Source organism: Rutilus rutilus (assembly GCF_951802725.1).
Source record: "Rutilus rutilus genome assembly, chromosome: 12".
NCBI classification, from domain to species: domain Eukaryota; kingdom Metazoa; phylum Chordata; class Actinopteri; order Cypriniformes; family Leuciscidae; genus Rutilus; species Rutilus rutilus.
The window spans coordinates 32,233,711-32,245,564 of record NC_140217.1 but is presented as its reverse complement, the minus strand read 5'-3'; the positions used below and the strand labels follow the sequence as shown (position 1 = coordinate 32,245,564).

The window sequence follows — 11,854 nt, the reverse complement described above, 5'->3', positions numbered from 1 at the left end:
GCAAGGACGCCCCCTGGCGGTTATTTTTAGTTGCTCAGACACAAACCATTCACCACAAATTTAAGCATTAATATTGTATGCTTCTTAATCGTTGCCATTATATGTCACCTACCAATTATATTACGTTGGAATTAAATGTTCTCTTTGAAAGTAGTCTGAGTTTGAGTTTTGAGTAACTTTGGCTAATGCATCAAAACGTTTGCCAGTCTCAGCACAGTCAATTAAAAGGCTAAAATAAACTAATAAAACATGCAACTATTGCTATCAGTGTTGGGGTTAAGCATTACAAGTAACGCAAGTTAGGTAATCAGATTACTTTTTTCAAGTAACTAGTAAAGTAATGCATTACTTTTAAATTTACAACAACATATCTGAGATACTATTTATTGACTGACACCTGAGCTCTCCTGTTCCCCAAATCGTTTGTGAGGTACAGAGGCGTTGTGTGCGCTGTTTATGATGGTTATTCTAGACTAAATGTGAGCATGCATTTACTTATCTCACTTGCACAAAAACAGATTCAGTATTCCTAAAAATGAATAAAAACAGTGAAATGCAAACTCAGAATATTACACAAATCTGTAATAATAAAATATAACACATATACTTTATGTATTTAATCTCACTTTATTAACCGTACAGACGTAAATGTTCTCTTCCTTCAGCCTGAGTATTATTTATGTCACTTTTGGTGTGAAAGGGGCTATACTTGCATTTTTATGTTATTAAAAAACAAACATGAGCCCAGCCCAAGTAACGCCAAAGTAACGTAACACATTATTTCCCATAAAAAGTAACTAAGGTATGCGATTAGGTACTTTTTAAGGAATAACGCAATATTGTAACGCATTACTTTTAAAAGCAACTTTCCCCAGCACTGATTGCAATACCTACGCCATAATTCAACAATTCTAATCAAGTGATTTGAGATATTCTTCCGCTAGGGGGCGCATGTGGAGGCTCACGAAGCCGAATCGAATCTCCTTTTAAATAATTGAAATCTCAGGTAGCCTACATTCAATTCTATTAAGTCTACCAACATGTTTGTTCCGGGAATGCATACAGAAATCTAACCCAGCAATCTCTAGGCTACTTAAGATCAGTATGTTATGTCATTATGTCAAAGATTATATAACTGTAAGAAAAGTCACATTTATCACGTGACTACCCTCAAGCCTGTTCGAGCAATAATATACGTGTAAACAGAAACATAAATCCATATCATACCTACGTATTTATTGCGCAACATCAGTGACGACTTCCGGGCCACTAATCCCGCCCTTTCCAGTTTTTTTATTTTCCATTCAACCCACTATTTCTGTGGCTCAGACACTGACGTGTATCTCTGTGCTCTGGGTGATGACGTGTCCTGAACACGCTCCTCTCGTAGAGCTACTGACCGGTGATTGCTAACCGCTAGATTGGGACCATCATCAGAGGGAACACCATGGCCAGTGAGTCTTCATCGTTTTTACCGTACTTCCAGTCTATTAACAACTAGTGCAATGCATTCTGTAGCTATAAACAACTGGTAACGTTACTTTACCAATAACTGGTTAGCCACAGTGTTTATTCGCTCATTAAACATTAGCAACTGCATTTTGCTGTCAGAATCTAATGTTGTCCATTGCTTTATCATTAGGTTCACAGAAACACGTTGTTTAACTTTACGTTGTCGTTTAAAATGTGACTTTAATGGTTTAATTTGTAATTACACTGGCTTTAAAAAGCGACCATGGCCAGCTAGTAGCACTACTAACGTTAGCTCCGTAAACTAGCCTTCTCACGAATGCATTTGTTGTTTATTTGATTGCTTAGAAGTTGATTGTATTGTAAACCTGTAATATTGCACTTAAGTAATTTCACTAGAACCATGGTGTGGAAAAATATAACGCCAACTTCATATAAAAATCTGCCAACCGTGATACTAATCATTGTTGTGTATCGTAGCGTGATTTGTATTCGTTTTATGCATGCATTTGGTGTGCAGATGGTTTTGATCGTGTTATTTGGGTCAGGGTTTTCTTCTTGGATTGAATGATGACGTTGCAAGATAGAGATTCAAGCAACTTGTTTGACCTCCAGAAACTCTTAAGCCACGTCGCCTGAATTCCCAAGAGCTCCTGGGATAGTATCGTTGTCTTGTTTTCTCATGTTAGGTTAAATAACTGTAACCCTAAGAGCGGTTCTGTTCTTTTTCAGTTAAATTCCTGGAGGTGATAAAGCCGTTCTGTGCGGTTTTACCTGAGATCCAGAAACCAGAAAGGAGGGTATGCAGTTAGATCTCACCTCAACATCTTGCTTTTATAGTTCTTGTGGCACTTCAGTGATACTAACTCTTTGAATCTCTTCACCACAGATTCAGTTCAGAGAAAAAGTGTTATGGACGGCAATTACCCTGTTCATCTTTCTGGTGTGCTGCCAGGTATGTTTACTCTGTCAACGCCTAAGCTGTTAGTGCTGTAAACTGTTGATCAACGAATCATTCTTGTGCATTTATAAACCTCTCAAACCAAACATTGCCATCTTTGGATGTTATTTTTTTGGTTTACATGATCTCCTACGATCTCTGTCCTCCAGATTCCCCTCTTTGGAATCATGTCTTCAGACTCAGCAGATCCCTTTTACTGGATGAGAGTGATTCTGGCATCCAACAGAGGTGCGTATACCTGAATCAGCAATGTCAGACAGTGATTGAATCAGATGAATGATTGAATCAAATTTCATTGGCTGATTAATTTGCTCGTAATTATAAAAATCGGATTTTAATGATTTTAAGCACCCATGCTAATTTTAAGGCCATCAATAACTGTGATTTGTTTAGTTGTCAATGAATTATACAAAATTATCCCAAATAGTGAATTTGGAGTAAATATTATCTAATATTTGTTATACGTCATTTTTATTTTTGTATTGGTCAGCCGCGTTTGCAAAATCCCAACCGTTAGATTTAGTTTAGTAAAAGTTGAATTAAAGCTTAAAAATGTGTGTTTCAGGAACTCTGATGGAGTTGGGTATCTCTCCTATTGTGACGTCTGGTCTAATCATGCAGCTGCTGGCTGGAGCTAAAATCATTGAAGTCGGAGACACACCTAAAGACCGAGCGCTCTTCAACGGAGCTCAGAAACGTAAGGCAACCCTTTCTCTTTTACACTATATGAGTCTTGTCCATTTACATGTCTCTCTGCAATTCTTGATTCTGATTGGTCATTTGTGGAACTCCGCATTTAATTCTATTATTATATTTGAATGACGGGCAAAGTTTAATAATGCAAGATTATAATAATGCATTAGCGTTTACCAGTTGCACATCTTTCCTGTGGTCTTTGATATACTTAGCTAATTTATTTCACTGCTTAAAACTAATAGAAAGGTCTAATGCAGCTCCCATTGCAGTAATGCTTGTGGAAAACCCATCTTAATGTCACCATGGCATTTGTTTCTGTAAGATATCTAACTGTGAGATCTTTCCACCAGTCTTTGGCATGATCATCACCATTGGCCAGGCTATTGTGTACGTTATGACTGGCATGTATGGAGACCCTTCAGAGATGGGTGCGGGAGTCTGCCTCCTCATCATCATCCAGGTTAATTCACATTCTCTCTATTCTCTATTATATCGACATGTGCTTGAAATAATTAGACGTTTTAGGAGTGATAAACTGATATGGGTAAGTATCTTCTTCAGCTGATAACCTTTTCTACAGAAGCATCTCCTGATAGGATTGTGAATGGATAATGCACATTTTCTGTTTCAGTCATTCATATTGTGTATCGTGTGCATTTTAATTATAGTACTCCTCATTCTAGATACTACCATTGACAACAACCTTTAAAATAACATTGGATCTATTTTTAAATCTCTCCAAGTTATTAAATGGCACTGTTGGTTGTTAAATTGTCTGTAAAATCGCAAGACTTCGCTCTGGCTAACGCAGTGACCTTTGTAGGCACTATGTAAATAATCTCATCTGTTTGCATTCGGATCTAACCCTATCTATGCAAATGAGCGCATATAAACAAACTGATTGATCAACCTCTTGTATCTTGTCAGTCTTATCTTGCGGTTCATTTTGTGAAGAGCATCATCCTTTCTGTTGAAAACACCTTGCTTTAGTGGTGGTCTGCATGCTCTGTGTAGAGTTTAATTATGTTATTGTTGATCACTTAAATGATGTTGATGATCTGTTCTCTGTAGCTGTTTGTGGCCGGTCTGATCGTGTTGCTTCTGGATGAGTTGCTTCAAAAGGGTTACGGTTTGGGCTCTGGCATCTCTCTCTTCATTGCCACAAACATCTGTGAGACAATCGTGTGGAAAGCGTTCAGCCCAACCACAGTCAACACAGGAAGAGGTTTGTGTTCAGGATGAAGTGTCTTGTTTTGAACCATTCTGTGGTGTCATAAGTAATGCTAACTGAATTTTGTTTGTGTACATTCAGGTACTGAGTTTGAGGGAGCCATTATTGCTCTGTTCCACCTGTTGGCCACTCGTACTGATAAAGTGCGAGCTCTGAGAGAGGCCTTCTACAGACAGAACCTGCCCAACCTCATGAACCTCATCTCTACAGTCTTTGTCTTTGCTGTAGTCATATACTTCCAGGTTAGTGGATTATTGTTTAACAGAGGTGTTTGCTAAGGTTTCACTGTTGTTCAAATCCTAACCCGAATTAGCTGACAACATTTATAAGAGTCTCATTTTTTCTTGTTCCACAGGGCTTCAGAGTCGACCTCCCTATCAAATCGGCACGTTACCGTGGCCAGTACAACACATATCCCATCAAACTCTTCTACACCTCCAACATTCCCATCATCCTGCAGTCTGCACTGGTGTCCAACCTTTACGTCATCTCTCAAATGCTCTCCACTCGCTTCAGCGGGAACTTCTTGGTCAACTTGCTGGGGACTTGGTCGGTAAGTGAGCATGTATAAGTTATTTGTTACTTTAAAATATTTGCGTTATCTGAACATCTTATCTTTTGCGTTATCTTTTTTTCCGTTTAAAAATGATTCTATATGATTTGTTTACATCCTTGTTAAGTGTTTTTAATTTAGCATTTTGATTTAGATTAGAGTTAGAATATGCTAATTGTAATAATCATTTAATTGAATCATTTTAAGTACTTTTTAGTCATTCTGTGGTATATTTGCTGAAGCCCCTCTCGTGGGCCCTGGTTGGGAACCACTGTTTTAAATTATGCACACTCACACAAAATCAAACTTAACCTGGCCTAGAAAACTATTTAATCTGCACCTGTGTGGTCCGCCATCATGGAGGCTGCCATTTCGAAATCACATGACCGGATGGATTCTGCTCATTTTAGCTTGCTTATCAGACTCTTTGGGTTGTATAACAAATAGTTAAAAAAAATACTTGGTGCACCTATAATGTGTGTGTTTGTTTCTGTTAACAGGACAGCTCAAGTGGAGGGCCAGCTCGTGCTTACCCTGTAGGAGGTCTGTGCTACTACCTCTCTCCCCCAGAGTCTTTTGGTACAGTTCTGGATGATCCAGTTCATGCAGTCATTTACATCATCTTCATGCTGGGATCCTGTGCCTTCTTCTCTAAGACCTGGATTGAGGTGTCTGGATCCTCTGCTAAAGATGTAAGAGCGTTAGGCTATTCCTGCTTCCTGATCACACAGAGCTACACTGCACAGTTGACTTAAGTGGGCTTTATATGTTCATTTTGCATTACTTAGGTGGCCAAACAGCTGAAAGAACAGCAGATGGTTATGAGGGGACACCGAGAAACTTCTATGGTCCATGAACTCAACAGGTAAAACATGCAGAGCACTCAAATTTAATTAGACCCAATGAGTCAAATATGGAATAACTAAAATTATTTATTTTTTAAATCCTCATTTAGGTACATACCCACAGCTGCTGCTTTTGGAGGCCTGTGCATAGGTGGTCTGTCAGTCATGGCTGACTTCCTGGGAGCCATCGGTTCAGGAACTGGAATTTTGTTGGCCGTCACAATCATCTACCAATACTTTGAGATCTTTGTAAAAGAACAGAGTGAAGTGGGCAGCATGGGTGCTCTCCTCTTTTAGTACGGCCCACCGTGGCCACATCAGACTGTCTGAATTTATAAGGTTAAGTTCTTTTATATGATTTTTGTTTTATCAAATGCACAAATTCAATGTTCTACATCAAGGATGGGCTCCCACTGTGCGTCTGATCCTGACCTGTAGTGGCTCGCTTTGCACCAGAGTTGCAGACTGAATTCTGTTTTGCTCTCTTGGGGAAAATATGGCAGCTTGATATCTCTGTATTAAGTATGGGAATGTATCCATCCACTCTTTCTGGGTTTTTTTAATCTCCCAAGCCAATATCTATCTATAGATGTTTTGGATTCTACGTAATTCCATTCAATTATGCATAATAGAAGAAACATGTCCAAACCTGATCCACATTTGATACGCCCTGCAGTTGTCTCTATATGTGTGTGATGAGGTAAGCGCAATGTTATATGGCAACAGTTGATATGGTGTAAATAAAAATAGATTTTTACGGTCGGTATGCGCACTTTTGCCCGCTGAGTGTGTGAAGACGTTGGATTGGTTCTTAAAATTTGCCCAGGTTTATCAATCCCATTTCTTTGAGATTACTGCATTGGATTTGTTGAGGTTTTGCCAACAGATTTTCCATTATATTTATGTTGTTTTTCTTGTATCTACAAGCTATTGTAAAATAGTTCTGTGCATTTCAGGATCACTACTTAATGTTTCTGTTATCGCCCCCCTTTTAGATCTAATTAGCTTTGGTTTCTTTTAGTGGACCAAATGCTGCAGAAACTGCCTGTTTATGAATATTCCAGTGTTGATCTGAGAGGATGTGGTTTGTAATAGTATTTCATTTTTTGCTGTTTTCTTATACAGACCACAGTATTAAAATTTATTGCGAATACTTTTGGAGTTTTGTTCTTTTAATTTTTTTATTTTAATTTTACATTTTGAGCACACATTTTTACAATTCTCAACGATGTTATTTGATGGCATAAGACTTACTTCAGAGTGAAACAAATGATTTCTGTGCAGAATCCACATGGCTACCCCATTCCATAAATAAATAGAAAAAACTTCAAAATAATTTGTCTTTTTTTTTGTGTTTGTCATATGCTTTCTTTTGCTTGGCCTCATCCTGATGATAAAATAAGAATGTTCATAATGTCCTGTCAGGTGCAATGTCAAATTCACTTAGAATGCTGAATATGAAGTGACAAAGAATAAAATAAATGTAATTATTTAATGAAATGTAGTATTTAACAATACACTGAAATCTAAGAATTAGGTAAATTATACTCATGTATTATGTTTTTTTTAAATCAATCACCCTATTATCCTAAGAATTTGGGGTCAATTTAGATAAATGGGTTAAAGCTGCATTGTGTGTATACCAAAATTATTGGTTTTGCAAAATATTTTTAATATTTCCATACCAAAACACAAAAATATATATAAAAAAAGAGTGCTGAATTGAACATGTAATAAATACATACATTTAACATGAACATTATTACATTAATGTAATTATACAATTATAAAAAAATAACATTATTTTATAATTATCCACTAGAATCACATTTATATTCCATATTTCTTTGATTTTCAAATTTAATTATGAAAATGGCTTTTATTATGAAAAGCTGTTCGTGTGTGCACATCTTTGCAGCAGCAGCGCCTCGATGGTGTCGCATCCTGTCTTTAGTCTTTGTCGGGCTTTGCTGAGATATACCATCATTTGAATACGACAGCAGGTACAATAAATGCATTATGATAAAGTTGTCCCAACAGGTAGCGTCGAAAAAATAGCGTATGGTCGGTGCTGGTGTGTACATGCCAATAAATGGTGTATCGATTCGCCACCCTAAGCCTGAAAGAAGGTGGTTAGCAACAAGCTAGCACTTGACTCATCGTTACAATGGGTGGATAATAGCAATCCGAAGCTCTTGTGTGTTTTGTATGATAAAACAGGTAGAGACATCATACACATGTATGAGCTTGACATGAATATGAATAAATCAGTTGTCAAACGATGAACTGCATCCTCAAAAGACTGCCATATTTTAGAAGCAGATGTAACTTATTTTTTAGGCACTTGAGGGAATCGAATACTAACTTATTATGATTAAATTAGTGCTGTCCTTTTATATTCATGGTACTACTAACCATTAATTCACAATGATCTGCTAGTTATTTTAACTATTACTTAAGTATTAGTAATTTAAGACGAAGAGATGATTAGATTTAAACTTATTGTTTGTCTGTTTTAGGGTGGTCATTTCCCATCATCCCTTTAGAGAATCATGGCTGAGCCCGAACTCCTCCTCGACTCCAACATTCGCCTTTGGGTTGTGCTGCCTATTGTGTTTATTACTTTTCTGGTTGGAGTGATCCGCCATTATGTCTCAATTCTGTTACAAAGCGACAAGAAGCTCACGTTAGAGCAGGTCTCAGACAGGTAACTTTCATTGGACTTCATTATCCATCCTCATGTGTTTTGCACCACGCATTACAGAACATTAAAGATTTGTGCTTCATGTTCTCTACACAGCCAAGTTCTCATCCGGAGCAGAGTTTTACGGGAAAATGGAAAATACATCCCCAAACAAGTGAGCCCTCCTTATCTTTTTGTGTCTTTTGATTGAGGCGTTACCGGAGCACTGACACTGAAATGTAATCTCTTGCTAAAACAGTCTTTCTTGATGAGAAAATTCTACTTCAATAATCAAGAAGATGGGTTTTTCAAAAAAACCAAAAGAAAGGTAGTCCCACCCTCTCCAATGACTGGTGAGTCGTTCTAAACTGACATTCTTTTATGCATATATTGCATCATAAAATGACAGTCAGGATTGAGCGACAAGGTTAATGTGATGATATTTACTCAATTAGATCCCAGCATGTTGACGGACATGATGAAAGGCAATGTGACAAATGTCCTGCCTATGATCCTTATTGGTGGTTGGATCAACTGGACCTTCTCTGGGTTCGTCACAAGTAAGAGATACGGTTTTTATCATCAAATATGGTTTCTTGTTGTCCATTCTCAAAGAATTCATCTTAACGCATTTATAATTCTGTTCTCTCCCAAGCAAAGGTACCGTTCCCTCTCACTCTCCGCTTCAAGCCGATGCTGCAGCAGGGAATTGAGTTGCTCTCTCTGGATGCCTCCTGGTTAGGGCTCTCACAAGTTCACAACCTTGAGTGTTTTTCATGTTCTTGTTTTATTCAAAGCTGTATCTTTATATAACCTCTTGCTGTATGCCTCCACAGGGTGAGTTCAGCATCTTGGTATTTCCTGAATGTCTTTGGTCTCAGGAGCATGTATTCTCTTATTCTCGGACAGGACAATGGTAAATAACTTTACTGATGTGCCATTTCAATACGCCATCATTTTGACCTACTCCAACGGTGATGCCATATTGTAAAATGTATCTAAATTTTGTCAGTTGTCTGCAATGAAATAATGTTTTCAAATCTAAAAAAGGGCATTTTGCCAATTTAATAACATTTTTACTGTAGCAATAGCTTTTACCTCAAATTTTTGCCCTAAAATTCTAATACATTTTTGAATTATATGCATATTTTTGAGATTTGTATCATTTACTTAGGCCCTATATATCAAAGTCCCTTTCAAGTTGGTGGCCATATTTGCAATTTCAGACGGGCAATTGTCTATCAATTGGTGATTGTCTCTTTTTTTATTTACAAGGTGGGACTTGGGTCGCGTATTACGAGTGCACCTTCTTTGTATATATCTAAAGTCTTTGCTGTATATGAATTCATTTTCATACATTTGCAACAGGTGCAGATCAGTCTCGCATCATGCAGGAACAGATGAGTGGTGCTGCAATGGCAATGCCTGCTGACACAAACAAGGCATTCAAGGTATCAGCTAAACTCTAATGTTAATACATTTATTCTGTTTTTTTTTTTTGTTAATTTTATATATTATTTTGAAGCTGGAAACTAAATCTCCCTATTTAATTTTTTTTTTTTGATTTATGTGTATAAATGTTCTGTACTTTCTGTTCTTCCTAGGCTGAATGGGAGGCACTGGAGTTGACCGATCACCAGTGGGCCTTAGAGAATGTTGAGGAGGATCTGATGAGTAAGGACTTGGACATGTCTGGGATGTTCAGCAAAGACTTGCCAACGGGCATCTTCTAAGTGCCTGTCTACTACTGAGAGGTTTTGGAGGACCTCATGAAATTACAAGAGTGAATTGTCGGACTGGTTGTGGGAGTGACAAATGCTTCCATTCAGATTTCTAGAAAGTGTCATAAAGCTCATTGCAGACATATAACATTTTGTGTCATTTGCATGCACCTTTCCCTCCATCATTCATTTTTGATCAGACTTAAGTGTCATAGTGTGACAACGCTTTGAGCTTAAAGCTTTTTAAATGATCTCTTGCGACTGCATTCATACAACGCAACAGAAACATTACAGTGCACCCCATAGAGTAGCATGTGGCCTGGTTTTCTTGAAAACATTCCCTAATGATTATTGCTGTTGTCTTTATTTTTGGTTTAACTTTTGCTTTAACATTTCATTAACTTAAGTTGTTTTAAGAGCCCCTTGTTCTTGTTTTACTAGGACCATTTGATTGTTTGGACCAAGTAGGCAAACAGGAAGTTTTAGGAAGTAATGTGATTTAAAAGTGGAACAGTCCATAACTTAGGTTCAGTTACATGAATAGTATATTGCTAGCATTTTAGATGGTTTCTTATGGTGCCAATAATACACCATGCACTAAATATGTAGTAAAAAATACTTTTTTTTGCCATTAAACTAAGATTGAAGATTAAGATTTATTGGCACTTTTTTTTGCCATTAATCTAAGATTGAAGATTAAGATTTATTGGCATGTTTAATATATTTATTTGACTTTTATTAAACATCATCTTTGCTTTTATAAAATAAATGTTCCTAACTACATTTACTGGATGTGTAGATTCTTAATACAGCCTGTTTTACTGAACCGTGACGCACTGTTCTGTATTCTGTATTTATTTTATGATTTAATTTATTTTTCTGAAGAAAAGCAGATCCACCATTAAAGTTGACATAAAGTCTTATTTGACCCCATTTACTTTTTAAAAATGATGTTTCTGGTCTGATTGTGCTACTTCTTTACAGCATGATGTTCCAAAGTAAAGGACATGCTACTTGTCTTCACTATTTTTATTGAAAAGTTCCAATTTGCTCTGCTTCTTAGGGCGGATGTTACCAAACTGTTACCAAATTCTTCAGATTCAACTGCTGCCACTCTTCATAATATAATTATGATTTAGTTAAAAAAACAAGACAATAGCCTAAATATAATTTGCATCTACATTAAAAAATACTAACATTTGTTTACTTAAAATGCTATTTATTAAAACCAATTCCATTTCATTGTCATGTTAATAAAACCGTTATACAATTAAGTCTCGAGTATATTTTCAGTATATGGTTTATGAATCTACGGAAGCTTGTTCCCCCCCCCACCCCCACCCCCCCAAAAAACGTAATTGCGACTTTTTATGTCACAATTCGGACTTTTTTTTTCTTTCTCGCAATTCTGGATTTTCTTTTACTCAGAATTTTGAGTTATAAAGATGTAAACTTTCAATTGCAAGAAGACCTTTTTTATTTAGTGGCTGAATCGCTTCCATGCGTATCAGACAATTGAACAGAAAATAAGATATTTTAAAGAGTGTTTGTAACCAGACAGTTGATGGCATAGTTTTTTGTTTGTTTGTTTTTTCTACTATGGAAGTCAATGGGTGCCGTCCGTCAACTGTCTGGTTAAAAACATTCTTTAAAATATCTTCTTTTGTGTTGTGAAGTCATACAGGTTTGGAACA

At 36.8% G+C, this 11,854-nt stretch overlaps 2 protein-coding genes across 2 annotated transcripts; both read left to right on the top strand.

The window, feature by feature from the left end:
• Positions 1–1,302: 1,302 nt before the first annotated feature.
• sec61a1b (SEC61 translocon subunit alpha 1b) lies at positions 1,303–6,509 on the top strand. Its single transcript, XM_084426374.1, has 12 exons — positions 1,303–1,454; positions 2,203–2,270; positions 2,360–2,425; positions 2,581–2,659; positions 2,997–3,128; positions 3,478–3,587; positions 4,199–4,352; positions 4,440–4,600; positions 4,714–4,911; positions 5,412–5,603; positions 5,700–5,776; positions 5,867–6,509. The coding sequence occupies exons 1-12, from the start codon at positions 1,448–1,450 to the stop codon at positions 6,051–6,053; spliced, it is 1,431 nt and encodes a 476-aa protein (XP_084282500.1). The 5' UTR covers positions 1,303–1,447; the 3' UTR covers positions 6,054–6,509.
• Positions 6,510–7,645: 1,136 nt separating this feature from the next.
• emc3 (ER membrane protein complex subunit 3) lies at positions 7,646–11,083 on the top strand. Its single transcript, XM_084426386.1, has 9 exons — positions 7,646–7,759; positions 8,276–8,463; positions 8,557–8,614; positions 8,699–8,792; positions 8,895–8,999; positions 9,095–9,176; positions 9,276–9,355; positions 9,808–9,890; positions 10,044–11,083. Exons 2-9 carry the CDS (start codon positions 8,309–8,311, stop codon positions 10,170–10,172), a joined length of 786 nt encoding a protein of 261 aa, XP_084282512.1. The 5' UTR covers positions 7,646–7,759; positions 8,276–8,308; the 3' UTR covers positions 10,173–11,083.
• The last annotated feature ends 771 nt before the right edge of the window (positions 11,084–11,854 follow it).